General features: G+C 41.0%; 1 protein-coding gene and 2 pseudogenes across 15 annotated transcripts in view; all 3 read right to left on the bottom strand.

Moving 5' to 3' along the window:
- Window positions 1-19,799, bottom strand: part of DNAH12 (dynein axonemal heavy chain 12) — a 269,970-nt gene that overhangs the window by 227,393 nt on the left and 22,778 nt on the right. For all 15 annotated transcript variants that reach the window (XR_010139196.1, XR_008523741.2, XR_008523742.2 and 12 more), the window contains 2 exons: window positions 8,632-8,713; window positions 8,408-8,434 (listed from right to left, as the gene is read on the bottom strand). Coding sequence is in view for 12 of the 15 variants with exons in the window: in XM_054551999.2 (XP_054407974.1) it covers window positions 8,408-8,434; window positions 8,632-8,713 (109 nt within the window). In the remaining 3 variants the exon portion in view is untranslated. The remainder of the gene's footprint in view (window positions 1-8,407; window positions 8,435-8,631; window positions 8,714-19,799) is intronic.
- Window positions 880-5,250, bottom strand: LOC129058569 (RING-box protein 2-like; annotated as a pseudogene).
- On the bottom strand, window positions 13,575-19,412 carry LOC112132589 (small ribosomal subunit protein eS8-like; annotated as a pseudogene).

Below are 19,799 nucleotides of genomic sequence, written 5' to 3'. Positions count from 1 at the left end.
TCTTCTGCTGAGAAAGCCAGGAAGCAATGACGCTCAGTATTGAGGAGCACATTTAACACACAAATCATGGTTTTTAAATACCATTCTCCACTAAAAGGAGCCAAAAATCCCTGGAGAAATGACTGATTACAGGGCTAGAATAGAAAAAGTATATATAGCATGATCTTGGAATATCTTATTGTGCCAGAAAGTAAGGATGTGCTCAAAGAATGATGGGATATGTAAAAAAAGATGAAAGAGTCAACTTTAAGGGCTCCCACTGGCCAAATGTGGAACAACTGAACTTCAGAATTAGTAATAAAGCCAGGCCTGTGGCTCATGCCTGTAATCCCAGCTACTCAGGAGGCTGGGGTGGGAGGATGGCTTGAGCCCAGGAGTTCAAGGCTGCAGTGAGCCATGATCACAACACTGCTCTCCAGCCTGGGTGACAGAGCAAAACCCCATCTCTACAAAATAATAATTATTAATAATAATAATACATTATAACTTAATGGTTAAAATAAAAATCTATAGTCCACACTGATCTAAATGAACGAATAAGTGAAGAAAAATATTAAAAGTTCTTTCCTACTACAGAATTCCAATAAAAAATGTAAAAGAAATGATAGAAAAATTACTATTTGGCAACAACCATAGTAATCATTGTTACAGGCAAAGATGTTAACGTTATGGGAACAGATAAAGCATACAGGGGAATTCTTTGTACTCTTTTTTGCAAATTTTCCATATGTCTAAAATTATTTTGAGATAAAAAGATATTTTAAATGTGTAGCCTAGATGGACATTTTTTCTTTTGTCTCTTACTTTAATTTTTTTTCAATTAGTTGCTCACTCCAAAATTCTTACAGAAAGACATTTTCTATGTCCACTCCATTAATGTACTGCTTAGTCTTTTTTTTTTTTAGATGGAGTCTCCCTCTGTCGCCCAGGCTGGAGTGCAATGGCACGATCTCGGCTCACTGCAACCTCCACCTCCTGGGTTCAAGCGATGTTCCTGCCTCAGCCTCCTGAGTAGCTGGGATTACAGGCGTGGGTCACCATGCCCGGCTAATTTTTTTCTTTTTAGTAGAGATGGGGTTTCACCATGTTGGTCAGGCTGGTCTCAAACTCCTGACCTCGTGATCCACCCGACTCGGCCTCCCAAAGTGCTGGGAGTACAGGCATGAGCCACCATGCCCAGCCCATGTACTGCTTAATCTTAAAAGTCTTGTGTGATAGTCTCCAATCCCTCACTATATCAATGGGCTGACCTCTGTCTAGCAATGAACTTGGTCCTCTCCCTGCTCCAGCTCTTCCCTCCTTTCTAGATGATCTTAATAATAAGTGTCGGCAATTACCCTGCAAAATCAGACCAAAGCCTAAGAATCATCCTTGGTTCCTCTTTTTCTCACTGCCCACATGCACCCTATCTGCAAGTCCTGTCGCATTTACATCCAAAATATATCCTGAGTCTAACAATTTCTCTCTAGCTCTATTGCTATCACTCTAGTCTAAACTATTCTCTCTCACCTAGACTGTTATCTTGTACAACTACCTGGTTCTTCCTTTATATTTTTGCCATAGCCACAATCCTTCTAAAGAATCTAAGTGGGCTTTTTCATATAATTGTCAAAGTGACTTTTTATCATTAAAAGTAAATCAAGTTATGTTACCCCATGGGTAGAATCCTCCAATGACTTCCAATTGCCACTCTGAGTAAAATCCAAGCAACTTACCATAGCCTACAAGGCCCTTATATCTGGCTCCTGACCCCCTTTTCAAGTTTATTTTATACTTTCCCATGAGCTCAATCAGCAGCTGGCCTTCTTTCAGTTCCTGGAACATACCCAGTTGTTTTCTCCTTCAGGTAACTTAAACTTAGCTGTTCCCTCTGTTGGGAAATTCTCAACCCCAGGTCTTTCCATGGCTGGCTCCTTTCTACCATTCAGGTCTCCATAAATGTCACCACCTCAGGGATGCCTTCTCTAACCACCTGCCTAATATGGCCCCACTCCCTCACCAGTCACTACCATATTACCCTGTATTTCCTTCATAGTACTTATCACAATTTTATTTATTAAATGAAATAGAAAAATTTTGTTTATTTGATTATTATATGTCTTCCTCATTAAAGTAAAAGCTTCATAAGGGCTTATATGTCCATCTTGTCCATCAATCTTCAGCATCTAGCACAGGATCAAGTATGCATAGATATTTGTTAAGAATCTCATGAATAAATAAATTATACAAACAAAGATGATATTTTCTCAATACCCCAAACCTATAGCAGTTCTAGAAAGCAGGTCAGGGTCAAGCACTGAAATATTAGATAGAAAACTAAGCTTGAATAAAATTATTATATGACTATATAGTGAAAGGAAATTTATTGAATGTGGTTTTTGTTGCAGAAATAAAGAAAGAAAAAATGAAATTTAAATGCATTATTCTAATTATGTGTCTATAACTTACACCTTTCTAAAACCATTTCATCTCCTAAAATAGAAATATGTTTGACCCTTAGAATTAAAGTATATAATCTTCCTTAGCAAAACACTATCTAAGTCAAGTGATGTACTTTCAAAATTTTTCTTGAAAACTTCCTGGCCCAGCACAGTGGCTCATGCCTGTAATCCCAGCACTTTGGGAGGTCGAAGCAGGTGGATCCCTTTCAGCTCAGGAGTGAGAGACCAGTCTGGGCAACATGGGGAAACCCCATCTCTACAATAAATAAATAAATAAAAATTGTCCAAGCGTGGTGCCTCGCACCTGTAGTCCCAGCTCCCCGGGAGGCTGAGGCTAAGAGATCGCTTGAGCCTGGGAAGCAGATGTTGCAGTAAGCCAAGATCACTCCCCTGCACAACAGCCTGGGTGACAGAGTGAGAAACTGTCTCAAAAAACAGAAAAAATTAAAAAAAAACTTTCTATATTATGCCCTCACTGTAGTCTCTTCACACTTCTATTATAACAGCTATTATATTTTATCGAACATGTGTTTTTATATTTATTCATTCATCAATCATTCATTAAGTAACTATTTTTGGTGCTCGATATCATAGTAGTTGATTAAGAAGCAATTCCTGGCCAGGCACAGTGGCTCACACCTGTAATCCCAGCACTTTGGGAAGCTGAAGCAGGTGGATCACTTGAGGTCAGGAGTTTGAGACCAGCCTGGCCAACATGGTGAAACCTTGTCTCTACTAAAAATACAAAAAATTAGCCAGGCATGGTGGCATGTGCCTGTAATCCCAGCTATTTGGGAGCCTGAGGCACAAGAATTGCTTGAAGCCGGGAGGTGGAGGTTGCAATGAGCTTAGATTGCCCCACTGGATTCCAGCCTGGGTGACAGAGCAAGACTACTCTGTCTCAAAAAAAAAAAGAAAAGAAAGAAAGAAAAGCTGCTGTTGGCTGCTGTGGTCAAGACAAGAGATGAAGCTCTGATCTAAGGCTAGGACAAGAAAATGACTGTTTTGAGAACTATATAGAGCTCTTGGGAACTAAGTATATGGGAGGGAGGTAGTTGGGGAGGGTGAAAAAGAAGTTCAGATTCAGATATTTTAAGCATGAGTAACCGGATAGATGGTGATAACAACTAGAATAGAAAATGTGCAAGAGGAGTCTTAAGGAGGAAGCTTGTGGTCTCATTTTTTTGACACGTTGAATCTGAGGTATTTGTGCAAAAAAGTCTCTGGGAGTCATCAATATATGAAAGGTAGTTGAAATCAGAAAAGGAGAGAATCATCCACGGAGATTCAAGGAAAGAGAAGAGTGGCTACAGCCAGTCAAGAAAGAGGAACCCGTGGAGATGATAGATAAATAATAGAGAACCAGATGAATAAATATAAAGGAATGTTAGAAAGGAAATAAATAGTCAGTGGTGTCAAAAGTCAGCTGAAATTGTCACTGTTTTTTATTTCAGCCATTCTAATAGGTATGTAGTGAAAACTAATCAAGGTTTTAATTTGTATTACCATAACGGCTAATGATGTTGAACATCTTTCGCGTGCTTATTTGCCATCCATATATCCTCTATGGTAAAATGTCTGTTCATATCTTTCTTTTTTGGGAGGCGGGGTTTAAACTGCACTTTATTTGTTACCATAACATTCTTTTTTAACTGATCAACCGTAAGCATGCAAAAAGTTCTCCTTTGAATGAAACTGCTTCCACAGCCTGTTGTATAGAAATGGGTAAATTATAAAGGTGATTAAATTTGGAGTTCTCTCCTTTTTTATAGCACTTCTAAGCTATGTGTGCGACACATACCACAGAGGTAGAAAGGATCATCTTTAATAAATTGTCTTCTTAATTGCAGAGAATTTCTGAAAATAAAACTGACAAAATGCTAAACCAAGCCTTTGATGTGTCCCAAAGGACCACAGATCCATCGACTCCTATTTGAAGAATTAATCCCCTGGAGTGTTCTAGCCTTTGAAGGGCACTTGATAACAAGATCCACCAAGGCTCTGAACAACTGCACTAAGAAGCCTTCTAACCGCTCTCATTTGCCGATTCTTTGGGCCACCCAGTCCTGCTGGCAGAGAGGGCAGCGATCGTTCTGTTTCACCCACAGGGACATGCAGCAGTTGCGGAAGGAATGATTACATTCTCCCATGACCACAACACAGTCCTCTTGTTTGTTCTCAGCTTGACATCTGAGACAGGCACCCATCACCTGGACTCTGCAGATGGCGCACGTATCGCACTCCACGTCCTAGCTCCACATGGCCACCACGTTCCACTTCTTGAGCTAGAACATCTTGTCGCCTCCCGACTTGGAGCCCGCGCTCCTGGAGTGAGAGGTCAGGGCGTAGGGTTCCTCGCCGTCTTCCACGTCGGCCATGGTAGCGCCGCGGAGCTGATGGCCGACGTTGGGTTGGGGAAAGCTGGAGGCTATGGAGGCTCTGTGGGACCGCCCGACAGGCTACAGCGTTACCTTATCTTTCTTTTACCCATTTTCTTTTCCTTTCTTTTTGGAGACAGAGTTTCACTCTTGTCCAGACTGGAGTGCAGTGGGGCAATCTCGGCTCACTGCAACCTCTGCCTCCAGAGTTCAAGCGATCTCCTGCCTCAGCCCCCCTAGTAGCTGGGACTGCAGGTGTGTGCCACCACACTCAGCTAATTTTGTACTTTTAGTAGCGATGGTGTTTCACCATGTTGGCCGGGCTAGTCTCGAACCGCCCGCCTCAGCCTCCCAAAGTGCTTGGATTACAGGCGTGAGCCACTGCGCCTGACCGTTTTTACCCATTTTCTTTTCCTTTTTATTTTTATTGTTTTATTTTATTTACTTTTTTTTTTTTTTTTTTTTTGAGACGGAATCTTGCTCTGTCGCCCAGGCTGGAGTGCAGTGGCGCGATCTCGGCTCACTGCAAGCTCCGCCTCCCGGGTTCACGCCATTCTCCTGCCTCAGCCTCCCGAGTACAGGCGCCCGCCTGGGACTACAGGCGCCCACCACCATGCCCAGCTAATTTTTTGTATTTTAGTAGAGACGGGGTTTCACCGTGTTAGCCAGGATGGTCTCGATTTCCTGACCTCATGATCCGCCCGCCTCGGCTTCCCAAAGTGCTGGGATTACAGGCGTGAACCACAGCGCCCGGCCCGTTTTTACCCATTTTCTAATCAGATTTTTTGCTTTCATACTGTTGAGTTTAAACAGTTATTTATATATTCTAGATACAAGTCCTTTGTTGGATAGCCGATTTGTGAATATTTTCTCCCAGTGTGTAGCTTGTTTTTTCATCCTCTTAACAGGGTCTTTCACTGAGCAATAGCTTTTCATTTTGATGAAGTCTAATTTACTGAGTTTTTAAAAATTTTCTGCGGGAGGCTGAGGCAGGAGAATTGCTTGATCTGGGGAGGCGGAGGTTGCAGTGAGCCGAGAGCGCCATTGCACTCCAGCCTGGGCGACAAGGTGAGACTCCGTCTCAGAAAAAAAAAAAAAAAAAAAAAAAAAAATTCTAGATTGTGCTTTCGAGGACATACCTAAGAACTCCTTGCCTAGGCTAGATTTTTCTAAAAGTTTTATAGTTGATGTTTCTCCTATGCCTGTTTCTAAATTTTTTTTATAGTTTTATGTTTTACATTTACACCTATGATCAATTTTTAGTTAATTTTTGTACAAGGTGGGAGGTTTAGGCTGAGGTTTTTTTATTTTATGGATATCCAGTTGTTTTCCCCCATTCGTTGAAAAGACTATTCTTCCTCCACTGAATGATTTTCGCAACTTAGTCAAAAATCAGGGGGATGGTGGCATGCTCTTGTAGTTCCAGCTACTCAGGAAGCTGAGGCAGGAGGATCACTTGAGCCCAGGAGCTCAAGACCAGCCTGGGCAGCAGAGACCCCTGTCTCTAAAAAAAAAGAAAAAAGAAAAAATCAGCTGGCTATACTTGTGTGAGTCTATTTCTGGGTCATCCATTCTGTTCCACTGATCAAAGTTTTTTTTAAAAAGACAGGTAGAGGCCGGGCGCAGTGGCTCCACCTGTAATCCCAGCACTTTGGGAGGCCAAGGTGGGTGGATCACCTGAGGTCAGGAGTTCAAGACCAGCCTGGCCAACATGGTGAAACCCTGTCTCTACTAAAAATACAAAAATTAGTTCGGGGTGGTGGCAGGCGCCTGTAATCTTAGCTACTCAGGAGGCTGAGGCAGGAGAATCGCTTGAACCCGGGAGACAGAGGTAGCAGTGAGCCAAGATCACACCACTGCATTCCAGCCTAGCTGACAGAGGGAGACTCTGTCTCAAAAAAAAGACAGGTGGAGGTCCAAGAGAGAGAAGTATAGAAAAAATATCTTTTGGCCAGGCGAGATGCCTCACGCCTGTAATCCCATCACTTTGGGAGGCTGAGATGGGTTTATTACCTGAGGTCAGGAGCTCCAGGCCAGCCTGGCCAACATGGTGAAACCCCATCTCTACTAAAAATACAAAATTTAGGCGGGCGTGGTGGCACATGTCTGTAATCCCAGCTACTCAGGAGGCTGAGGCAGGAGAATCACTGGAACTTGGGAGATGGAGGTTGCAGTGAGCCGGGATCACGCCACTGCACTCCAGCCTAGGCAACAGAGTGAGACTCCATTTCAAAAAATAAATAAATAAATAAATAAAAGAAAAAATATCCTTTGAATTTGACAGTTAGTAGTTACTGGTGACATTCATGATGAAATGATGGAATTCCTAGAAGCCATATTGCCAAGAGCAGTGGGCTCAGGAGTGAATGACTGTATGCCTGGCTAGGAACAATGAGGATACTAAACACATACACACAAATATTAAATACATTTGGCAATTTGTACATTAAATATTTATTAATGTTTTGGGATTGTTGTGTATCAGTAATTATATCAGTAAAAAGAAAGATCCAGGTCCAAATTCTCCAGAAACGTTGGGTGGCCAGGTAAGGAGGAAGAAGAGCATTTTAAAAACCAAAACCAAAACAAGGAAAAGCTAAAAAGAGTTTCTTCCAAATATCCTGAATTCATAGAGGCTGAATTCACATCTTCAGCCTCTATCCCCCAAAGTGAATTTTAAGGGACTTGAGAAGCTTATACCCCATCTGAAAACATGCTGCATGATCTCCTCTTTCATGTCTCCAGCTCCGTATGTTTCTGTTATCCTTTGCTAGTAAAGAAATTTTAGATGTTTTTGTCTTTCCACCAATCATAAGTCCCCTGTTGTCACTCATGCAGTGTCTTTTTTTTTTTTTTTTAATCTCTAGCACCTAGCATGTGGCTAGCACATAACAGATTCTCAATACATATTTGCTGAGTGGCTACTATATCATTATATCAATATTAGAATACTCAATTATTACCCTAATGAAAAAAAGAGATGGATTTCCTTTATAACTGCCACTTTGAGTTTTTTTCAGTTGTTTGGAATAAGAATGAAAATATTTACGTAATTAATCTGCAAATAGTGAATGCCAACAAAAATGTAATTCTTAAAACCCATATTGGCCGGGCACAGTCGCTCAAACCTGTATTTCTAGCAATTTGAGAGGCCAAGGTGGGAGGATCACTTGAGTCCAGGAGTTCAAGACCAGCCTGGGAAATATAGTGAGATCTCATTTCTACAGATAATTTTAAAAATTATCCAAGCATGGTGGCATGTGACTGCAGTCCCAGCTACTCAGGAGGCTGAGGTGGGAGGACTGCTTGAGCCCGAGTGGTGGGGCTGCAGTGACCCAAGATCGCACCACTGCCCTCCAGCCTTGGTGACAGAGCAAGACCCTGTCTAAAACAAAAAAACAAAAAAATCTATATTGCCATATTGTTGTTCATGACATGTTTGCTCCCTTGGGAAGAGAAAATAAAAACCTCAGTTTCTAAATTTATTTATTTTCTAGAATGGGACTTAGCAGGTGGTCTTAGAAGAAACTACTTTGCAATAATTTATTTGAACATTTTCAAACAAGAAATATAAAAACTTGAACTCACCCCTTTTTTTTTCATTTCACTGGTCATCTGTCAAAAACAAACCAACAGGATATAATTAAATCAAGGAGAACATTTTAAAATTAATTTAAATTGCTTAAAAATTAAATATATAGTTTAAATATATCTATTATTTCTTTTAAAAACATCAGTTATATTGAGATTGTCTTAACTACAAATTAAAATGATATAAGGATAAACTTTTTAATGAGAAAACATAAACTTACAGTTTGAGGATAATCAGGTGGTGGTAATAGAGGTGTTCTTTTATCCAGTGTTCTGTCTAAATTTCTTTTGGCTCCATCAATTCTGAAATTTATAGTTAGAAATATGACTCTCTTGATAGCATTAGCATAAGTTACTAAAACATTACAATTTAAGCATTTTTCCAACTACACTAAGAGATATTCAAGAGTTATCTTACTGAATTTTTTACGAGAAACAAATCCCAATAGACATTATCAATGAGACCTTAATTTTTAAATAATGCATATATATGTAACAGGGTGAAACTAAAAATCAGAATCAAATTTTTTCAAGTATAACTTACTGACCATTTAAAAATTAATCCCAATGAATAGTGGGCACTTATATGTATTATTTCTGTTCAAATGCCTGCCAGTCTGTCAGAAAAGCCTCCCCGTACCCCCATATTAAGTAGCACCTCCTTCACTATCCATCCTTTTTATCCTCACTTATCTTGCTTCAAAGCACTTACCATCGTTTGATATAGAATATTTTGTAAACTGTTTTATTCACTGTGGTTATCCTCAGTGCCTAGAACAGTACCTGGCACATAGTAGCTGCTCAAGAAACAGTTTACCTTCAAAACTGTTTATAGATTTTTTTGCATCCATAAGATATAATTTTCTCTTTAAGTTGTATAATCCTATTGTATAATCCCTTAATCCGTCAATAAATATTTACTGAATGCCTATATTACGTAAATCACCAATACTAGATCCTATTAAAATATACCAACAAATATCAAGGAATGATGAACTGATTAAGTGAGAAGAAAAAAACAGAGTGCCACATAGGTACCCTGTGGTTCAGAGAGGGGACAAGTTCACTTTCATCTGTGAAGGCCACATACACGTTACCATTAGCAATGAGCTTTAAATGAAAGAGAGGATTTCAGGTGGAGACATAGTTTTCCTGGGATCTAAAAAAACAAAGACCCCAAGAAACAGGAAGGCAAGGAAAGGATCAAAGGGGGAAAAAGGAAGCAGGGGTCGTTCAATCCACCCAAAGGTGACAGTGTCAAGTGGAGATAAGTCTGGAGAAGTGGATTGAAATATCCAGCTAAAGGCCTCAAAAACAAGCTTTTTAATCCAATAGACAATGGGGAGTAATCGAGAGGTTTTGAGCATGGAAACATATTTAGGAAGACAAATCTAATAGTCTATAAGGCTAGATATACTAGAAGAGATGGCCAAAGAAAAAAGCATACAAGGGAAATTAAAAGGGAATTCAGAAAAGATTGGAGGGTGTCAAGTATGACAGGAATGAGGAAAAACAACAATTGAATGAGCAAAGGAGATACCATCAGGTAGGTAAGAGGAGAACCAAAAGAAAAAAAAAAAAAAGAAAAAAGAATCTGAAGGAAAGGGTGTCCACTGGAGCCATAAAACCATAGACTGGTAAGTAGCATAAAGACAAGGACCATGTCTATTTTGCTCACTGCTCTCCCCACACCACTTAAATAGTATCCATCAAGATGTAGGAGCTCAATAAGCATCTGTTGAATGAATGATCAGAATAGCATATTTGGAAATGATCTTGCATATCTAGTTTGGTACCTTACCTAATAGATGAATCCTCTCAGCAATATCAAGCTGTACCCATGGTACTCCAGGGGCACAGCTTGAGAGAACCATGAGAGTACTGTGAGATGGGTGGGGATGTTGGAAGAGAGGTGGCAGTCATCACTTTATTTTTTAAATTTTTGTGGGTACATAGTAGGTGTATGTATTTATGGATTACATGAGATATTTTGATACAGGCATGCTATGCATAATAATCATATCAAGGTAAATAGGGTATCCATCACCTCAAGCATTTATCCTTTGTGTTTCAAACAATTCAATTATGCTCTTTTAGTTATTTTAAAATGTATAATTAAATTATTTTTATTATAGTTACCCTGTCATGCTAGCAAATACTATGTGCTACTCTTTTTTTTTTTGAGACAGAGTCTGGCTGTGTCCCCCAGGCTGGAGTGCAGTGGCATGATCTCGACTCACCGAAACCTCTGCCACTCAGTTCAAGCGATTCTCCTGCCTCAGCCTCCCAAGTAGCAGGGATTACAGGCTCAGGCTACCAGGCCCGGCTAATTTTTTGTATTTTTAGTAGAGATGGGGTTTCACCATTTTGGCCAGGCTGGTCTCAAACTCCTGACCTCAAGTGATCCACCTGCCTCGGCCTCCCAAAATGCTGGGATTACAGGTGTGAGCCACCATGCCCGACCCTTTTTCTTTTTTTGTACCCATTAACCATCCCCAATTCCCTCCTCTCATCTCCCCCACTACCCTTCACAGCCTCTGGTAACCATCCTTCTACAATCTATTTCCATGAATTCAAAGAGTTTAATTTTTAGCACCCACAGATAAGTGAATGACTTTAATTTTTAGTGCCCACAGATTAGTGAAAACATGTTTGTCTTTCTGTGCCTGCCTTATTTCACTTAACATAATGACCATCCATGTTGTTGCAAATGATAGGTTCTCATTCTTTTTTTATGGCTGAATGGTACTCCATTATGATATGTACCACATTTTCTTTATCCATTCATCTGGGTTTTTGGTTTTTGTTTTGTTTTCTTTTTTTTAAGTGAGTTTATTAGAGAAGTAAAGAAACAAAAGAATGGCTACTCCATAGACAGAACGGCCCGTTCATCTGTTTATGGACACTGAGGTTACTTCCAAATCTTTTTTTTTTTTTTTTTTTTTTTTGAGATGCAGTCTGGCTGTGTCGCCAGGCTGGAGTGTGGTGGCGTGATCTCAGCTCACTGCAACCTCTGACTCCCTGGTTCAAGCTATTCTGCCTCAGCCTCCTAAGTAGCTGGGACTACAGGTGCGCGCCACCACGCCCAGCTAATTTTTGTATTTTTAGTAGAGATGGGGTTTCACCATGTTGGCCAGGATGGTCTCGATTTCCTGACCTCGTGATCTGCCTGCCTCGACCTCCCAAAGTGCTGGGATTACAGGCATGAGCACCGCGCCCGGCCTCTTTTTTGTTTGTTTTTTTGTTTTGAGACAGAGTCTCGCTCTGTCACCCAGGTTGGGGTGCGGGTGGTGCGATCTCAACTCACTGCAACCTCTGCCTCCTAGGTTCAAGCGATTCTCCTGCCTCAGCCTCCCGAGTAGCTGGGATTACAGGCAGCCACCACCATGCCCAGCTAATTTTTGTATTTTTAGTAGAGACACGGTTTCACCATGTTGGCCAGGCTGGTCTCGAACTCTTGACCTCAGGTGATCTGCCCGTTTGCTATTTTCATGTCTTCTTTTAAGAAATGTCTATTTAGATCTTTTGCCTATTTTTTAATCAGATTATTAGTTTTTTTTTTCTATAGAGTTTGTATTAGGCCATTCCTGTATTGCTATAAATAACTAAGACAGGTGTGGTGACTCATGCCTGTAATTCCAGTCCTTTGGGAGGCCATGGCAGGAGGATTGCTTGAGCCCAGGAGTTTGAAACTAGACTAGGCAACACAGTGAGACTTTGTTTCCAAAAAGCAAAAACAAAGGAAATTTTTTAAAAAGAGAGAAATATCTGAGACTGGGTAATTTATAAAGAAAAGAGGTTTAATTGGCTCCTGGTTCTGCAGGCTACACAGGAAGCATAGCAGCATCTGCTGTTGGGGAGGCCTCAGGAAGCTTATAATCATGGTGGAAGGTGACGGAAGAGCAGGCATGTCACATGGTGAAAGCAGGAGCAAGAGCAGGGGTGGGAGGCACACTTTGAAGCAACCAGATCTCACGAGAACTCACTATCATGAGGACAGCATCAAGGGGATGGTGCTTAACCATTTATGAGAAATCTACCCACATGATCCAGTCACCTCCCACCAGGCCCCACCTCCAATACAGAGGAATACAATTCAACATGAGATTTCAGTGGGGTCACAAATCCAAACTATATTAGAGTTGTTAGAGCTCTTTATATATTATGGCTATTAATCCCTTGTCAGATGGGTAGTTTGCAAATATTTTTTCCCATTCTATGGGTTGTCTCATCATGTTGTTATTTCCTTTACTGTGAGGAAGCTTTTTAACTTGATATGATCCCATTTGTCTATTTTTGCTTTGGCTGCCTGTACTCGTGGGGTATTACTCAAGAAATCTTTGCCCACTCCAATATTCTGGAGAGTTTCACCCAGTGTTTTCTTGTAGTAGTTTCATAGTGTTAGATTTAAGTCTTTTTTTAATCTATTTATTTTTTTTGAGACAGAGTTTCGCACTTGTTGCCCAGGCTGGAGGGCAATGGTGCAATCTCGGCTCACCGCAACCTCTGCCTCCCAGGTTCAAGCGATTCTCCTGCCTCAGCCTCTTGAGCAGCTGGGATTACAGGCATGCACCACCATGCCTGGTTAATTTTGTATTTTTAGTAGAGACAGGGTTTCTCCATGTTGGTCAGGCTGGTCTCGACCTCCCGACCTCAGGTGATCCACCCGCCTTGGCCTCCCAAAGTGCTGGGATTACAGGCGTGAGCCACTGCACCCAGCCTAGGATTGTTTTTTCTATATCTGTGAAGAATGTCATTGGTATTTTGATAGAGATTGCATTGAATCTGTAGATATTTGGGGGTAGTATAGACACTTTAACAATATTAATTCTGCTGGGCTGGGTGCGGTGGCTTACGCCTATAATCCCAGCACTTTGGGAGGCTGAGGTGGGCAGATTACCTGAGGTCAGGAGTTTGAGACCAGCCTGACCAACATGGAGAAACCCCGTCTCTACAGAATTAGCTGGGCGTGGTGCCACATGCCTGTAATCCCAGTTACTTGGGGGACTGAGGCAGGAGAATCGCTTGAACTTGGGAGGCAGAGGTTGCAGTGAGCCGAGATCATGCCATTGCACTCCAGCCTGGGCAATAAGAGCTAAACTCTGTCTCAAAAAAACAAACAAACAAAAAAACAACAACAAAAAAAGCAATAATAATGCTGCCAATAAATGAACATGGAATATCTTTCCATTATTTTCTGGGCTTTTCCATTTCTCTCTCTTTTTTTTTTTTTTGAGACAGAGTTTTGCTCTTTGTTGCCCAGGCTGGAGTGCAGTGGCATGATCTTCGCTCACTGTAACCTCTGCCATCTGGGTTCTAAACAATTCTCCTGTCTTAGCCTCCCGAGTAGCTGGGATTACAGGTGCCCGCCACCAGCTAATTTTTGTATTTTTAGTAGAGATGAGGTTTCACCATGTTGGCCAGGCTGGTCTCAAACTCCTGACCACAGGTGATCCACCTGCCTCAGCCTCCCACAGTGCTGGGATTACAGGCGTGAGCCATCGCGCCTAGCTGATGAATGACCTTTTTAATGTGTTGTTGAATTTGTTTTGCTAGTATTTTGTTGAGGATTTTTGTATCAATATTCATCTGTGATATTGGCCTGCAGTTTCCCTTTTTTGATGTATCTTTGTCTGGCTTTGGTATCAGGGTAATACTGTCCTCAAAAAATGAGATTGGAAGTATTCCCTCCTCCTCTATTTTTCAGACTAGTTTAAGTAGCATTGGTATTAGTTCCTCTTTAAACGTTTAATAGAATTCAGCAGTGAAGCCATCAGGGCCTGGGCTTTTTTTGCTGGAAGACGTTTTATTATGGCTTCAATCTCATTACTTGTTATTGGTCTGTTCAGGTTTTGGATTTCTTCATGGTTCAATCTTTGTAGGTTGTATGTGTCTACAAATTTATCCATTTCTTCTAGATATTCCAATTTATTGGCATACAGTTGCTCATCATAGCCACTAATGATCCTTTGAATTTCTGCAGTATCAATTGTAATGTCTTCTTTTTCATCTCTGATTTTATTTATTTGGATCCTCTCTCTTTTTTTCTTAGTCTGGTTAAAGGTTTGTCTATTTTGTTTAACTTTTCAAAAAGTCAACTTTCTGTTTCATTCATCTTTTGTATTGTTTTCTTCATTCCAATGTCATTTATTTCTCCTCTGATCTTTATTATTTCTTTTCTTCAGCTAATTTTGGTTTGGTTTGCTCTTGTTTTTGTCGTTTGTTAAGATGCATCACTAGGTTATTTATTTGAAGTTTTTCTTCTTTGTTGATGTAGGCACTTATAGCTATAAATTTCTCTTTTAGTACTGCTTTCACTGTATCCCACAGGTTTTCGTATGTTGCATTTCCATTATCATTTGTTTCAAGAAAATTTTCAATTTCCTTCTTAATTTCTTCATTGACTCACTGGTCACTCGAGCATATTTTTAAATTTCCATCTGTTTGTATAGTTTCCAAAATTCCTCTTGTTATTGATTTCTAGTTTTATTCCATTGTGGCCAGAGAAGGTGCTTGATATTATTTCAAATGTTTTGAATGTTTTAAGACTGGTTTTGTGACCTAACATATGGTCTATCCTTGATAATGATTGATGTACTCAGGAGAAAAATGTGTATTCTGCAGCTGTTGGAGGAAATGTTCTGAAAATATCTACTAGGTCCATTTGGTCTATTGTGCAAATTAAGTCTGATGTTTGTTGATTTTCTGTCTGGAAGATTTGTCCAATGCTGAAAATGGGTTGTTGAAGTCTCCAGCCATTATTGTATTGAGGTCTATCTCTCTCTTTAGCTTGAATAATATTTGCTTTATACATCTGGGTGCTCCAGTGTTGAGTGCATATATATTTATAATTGTCATATCCTCTTGCTGAATTGACCACTTTATCATTATATAATTACCTTCTTTGTCTCTTCTTAAAGTTTTGTCTTGAAATATATTTTGTCTGATATAAGTATAGCTACTTCCACTCTTTTTTGGTTTCCACTAGCCTGGAATATCTTTTTCTGTTCCTTTATTTTCAGTCTATGCTTGTCTTTATAGGTGAAGTGTGTTTGGGTCTTGTTTTGTTGTTGTTGTTGTTGTTTGTTTGTTTTTGAGATGGAGTTTTGCTATTTCTGCGCAGGCTGGAGTGCAATGGTGCGATCTCGGCTCTCTGCAACCCCTGCCTCCCGGGTTCAAGCAATTCTCCTGCCTCAGCCTCCCAAGTAGCTGGGATTACAGGCACATACCACTACACCCAGCTAATTTTGTATTTTTAGTAGAGATGGGGTTTCACCATGTTGGCCAGGCTGGTCTTGAACTCCTGACCTCCAGTAATCCACCTGCCTCGGCCTCCCAAAGTGCTGGGATTATAGGAGTGAGCCACCGTGCCTGGCCTGGGTCTTGTTTTTTTATCCATTTAGCCACTCTGTCTTTTAATTGGAAAGTTTAGTCCATTTACATTCAATGTAATGGCAGGACTTACTCCTGCCATTTTGTTATTTGTTTTCTGGTTTTGTGATCTTCTCTTCCTTCTTTCCTTCCTTCCTGTCTTACTTTATTGAAGGTGATTTTCTCTGGTGTTATGATCTAATTTCTTGCTTTTTATTTTTTGTGTATCCATTGTGAAGCTACCATGAGGTTTGCAAATACTATCTTATAACCCATTATTTTATGCTGATAACAACTTACTATTGCTTGGATAACAAACAAATAAGCAAAAAGAAGAAAAGTAATAAAAACTTCTTTTTTTCTAGACAGGATCTCATTCTGTCACCCAAGCTGGAGTACAGTGGTATGATCTTGGCTCACTGTAACCTCTGCCTCCTGGGCTCAAGCAATCCTCCTTCCTCAGCCTCCTGAGTAGCTGGAACTACAGGCATGCACCACCATGCCCAGCTAACTTTTTTTGTAGAGATGGAGTTTCTCTATGTTGCCCAGGCTGGTCTCCAACTCCTGGACTCAAGTGATCCACCTGCCTCAGCATCCGAAAGTGCTGGGATTACAGGCATGAGTCACCGTGCCCAGCCAATAATAAAACTCTACACATCTTGATTTCATCCCCCTGCTTTTTAACTTTTTGTTGTTTCTATTTATATCTTATTACACTTTCTATGTCTTTTTTTTTTCTTGTTACAGAACAATAAACCCCTTTATTACATAAGCAAATACAGAAAGGATGAGGACTTATTTGCCCTTCTGGGCCTTGATTTTCCAAAGATAAAGCTCCAACTCCCAGGCCTCTAGCACATAGCCATCTGCTGGGCCACACTGTTCTGGCCTTGATGTGATACACGCCAGATGCTTGCCCTGCTGGAACTGCTCCTCCAGAAGACTGCTGATTTTGGCATTCTTTTTCCTTTCATCATATTTCTTCTAAATTTTTTTAGATTGTTTTTGTTTAAAATCTCTTCCTCCTCAGGAGTCACCTTGGCCCCCTTCTTGCAGCCCAGGGACAATGCATAGTGGGACTTGCACCACTGTCAGTAGAGTGTGCTGTCACTGAGCACGATGCAGTTCTTCAATAGCATCTTGGTACGGACCAGTTTGTTATTGGACATATTGTAGACAACATTGGTGATCCTTGTTTTGCACCTACATCACTCTGAGCCCCAGGAGAAATTCCCCACGTCCAGCCTCAAGGTACAGTATTTCTTGTTATGTCCCTGCACACGGACTGTGTGGACGCAGTGGGGGCCAATCTTGGTGTTGGCAGCAGGGCACTCCAGCTCATACTTCCACTTATTGTGGGAGGGCTTACTCTTGCCCCTGTCTTGCAGCACTTGTGCCAGTTGTCACGAAGAGAAGCCCATTGCTCGGCACCTGTACTATGTCTTGAAAAATTTTATAGTTATTGTTTTGATTGGTTCATCTTTTAGTCTTTCTACTTAAGAGTAGTTTACACGCCACAGTTACAGTGTTATAATACTCTGTGTTTTTTCTCTGTACTTAATATTACCAGTGAGTTTTGTACTTTCAGATGATTTCTTACTGCTCATTAACATCCTTTTCTTTCTTATTGAAGTACTTTCTTTAGCATTTCTTGTAGGACAGGTCTGATGTTGATGAAATCCTTTAGCTTTTGTTTGTCTAGGAAAGTCTTTATTTCTCTTTCATGTTTAAAGCATATGTTTTCCAGATGCAGTAGTCTAAGGTTCCTTCAGCACTTTAAATATCTCATTCCACTTTCTCTTGGCTTGTAAGGTTTCCACTGAAGTCTGCTGCCAGACATACTGGAGTTCCATTGTATGTTATTTGTTTCTTCTGTTGCTTTTAGGATCCTTTCTTTATCTTTGGGCTTTGGGAGTTTGATTATTAAATGCCTTGAGGAGCCAGGCGTGGTGGCTCACGTCTGTAATCCCAGCACTTTAGGAGGCTAAGGGAGGCGGATAACTTGAGGTTAGGAGTTCGAGACCAACCTGGCCAACATGGCAAAACCCCATCTCTACTAAAAATACAAAAAAATTAGCTGGGTGTGGTGGCATGTGCCTGTAATCCCAGCTACTCAGGAGGCGGGGGCAGAAGAATCACTTGAACCCAGGAGGCTGAGGTTGCTGTGAGCTGAGATCACACCACTATACTCTAGCCTGGGTGACAGAGCAAGACTCCACTCCAACTCAAAAAAAAAAAAAAAAAGCCTTGAGGTCATCTTCTTTGGGTTAAATGTTAAATCTGCTTGGTGTTCTATAACCTTCTTGTACTTGAATGTCAATTATCTTTTTCTAAGTTTGGGAAGTTCTCTGATATTATCTCTTTGAATAAACCTTCTATCCGGTCTCTTTCTCTACCTCCTCTTTAAGGCCAATTACTCTTAGATTTGCCCTTTGGAAGCTATTTTCTAGATCTTGTAGGCATGTTTCATTCTTTTTTATTCTATGTATTCTATGTATTTCTATGTATTCTACGTATTCATTCTTTTTTATTCTATGTATTTTCTGTGTATTATTCTATGTATTCTATGTATTTTCAAATAGCCTGTCTTCAGGTTCACTAATTCTTTCTGCTTGATCAATTCTGTCATTAAAACTGCTATTAAAAGAACACTGATCCATTCTTCAGTATTTCAATTGCATTTTTCAACTCCAGAATTTCTGCTTGATTTTTAATTATTTCAATCTCCTTGTTAAGTTTATCTGATATAGTTCGAAATTCTTTCTCTGTGTTATCTCAAATTTCTTTGAGTCTCCACAAAACTGCTATTTTGAATTCTCTGTCTGAAAGGTCACATATCTTTGTTTCTCCAGGATTAGTTCCTGGTGCCTTATTTAGTTTGGTGAGGTCATGTTTTTCTGGATGGTGTTGATGCTTGTAGAAGTTCTTCAGTGTCTGGGCACTGAAGAGTTGGGTACTTATTGCAGTCTTCGCAGTCTGGGCTTGTTTGTATCTGTCCTTCTTGGGAAGGATTTCCAGGTATTTGAAGGAACTTGGGTGTTGTGATCTAAGCCATATCTGCATTAGGGGGCATCCCAAGTCCAGTAACATCATGGTTCTTGCAGACTCATAGAAGTATCACCTTGTGGTCATGGATAAAATTCAGAAGTATTCTCTGGATTACCAGGCAGAAACTCTTGGGTTTTTTTCCCCTTACTCTCTCCCAAACATTCAGAGCCTCTCTCTGTGTGCTGAGCTGCCTGGAGCTGGAGGTGGGATGACACAAGCACTGCTACAGCCACCACCACTCAACTGTGCTAGGTCAGATCTGAAGCCAGCATAGCACTGGGTCTTGCCCAAGACCCACTGTATCCACTACCTGGCTACCACCTATGTTCACTCAAAGCCATAGGTCTCTACAATCAGCAGGTGGTGAAGCAAGACAGGTTTCTGTCCCTCCCTTTCAGGTGGTGAGTTCCCCAAGCCCCAGGTGGGTCCAGAGATACCAACTGGGAGCTAGGGACTGGAGTCAAAAACCTTAGAAATCTACCTGGTGTCTTATTATACTGCTGCTGGGCTAGCACTCGAACCATGAGACTCAGTCCTTCCTACTTTTCCCTCCCCTTTCACAGGCAGAGGAGCCTCACCCCATGGCCACCAACGCCACAGGCCCATATGGATCACTGCCAGGCTACTCCCAATGTTCACTTAAGGCCCAAGGGCTCTTCAGTCAGTTTGTGGTGAATGCTGCCTGGCCTGGGACTCACCCTTCAGGGCAGTGGGCTCCCCTCTGGCCCAGGGCAGGTCCAGAAATGCCATCCAATAGCCAAGGCCTAGAATCAGGGACCCCAAGAGCCCACTTGGTACTCTACCCCACTGTGCCCTACCTGGGCAAGTGGTAAAATTTGACACAAGACAAATTTCCCTTTACTTTTTCCTCTGCTTTTTTCAAGCAGATGGCATCTCTCACCATAGCCAACAGGGCTGTGAATGTGCTTGGCCTAACCTGGATAATTTCAGACAAGCCAGCATGTCTCAG

Source organism: Pongo abelii, chromosome 2, assembly GCF_028885655.2.
Source record: "Pongo abelii isolate AG06213 chromosome 2, NHGRI_mPonAbe1-v2.0_pri, whole genome shotgun sequence".
In the NCBI taxonomy this organism is placed as follows: Eukaryota; Metazoa; Chordata; class Mammalia; order Primates; family Hominidae; genus Pongo; species Pongo abelii.
Note: the sequence above shows the minus strand (reverse complement) of the source record. Positions and strands in the feature narration are given on the sequence as shown.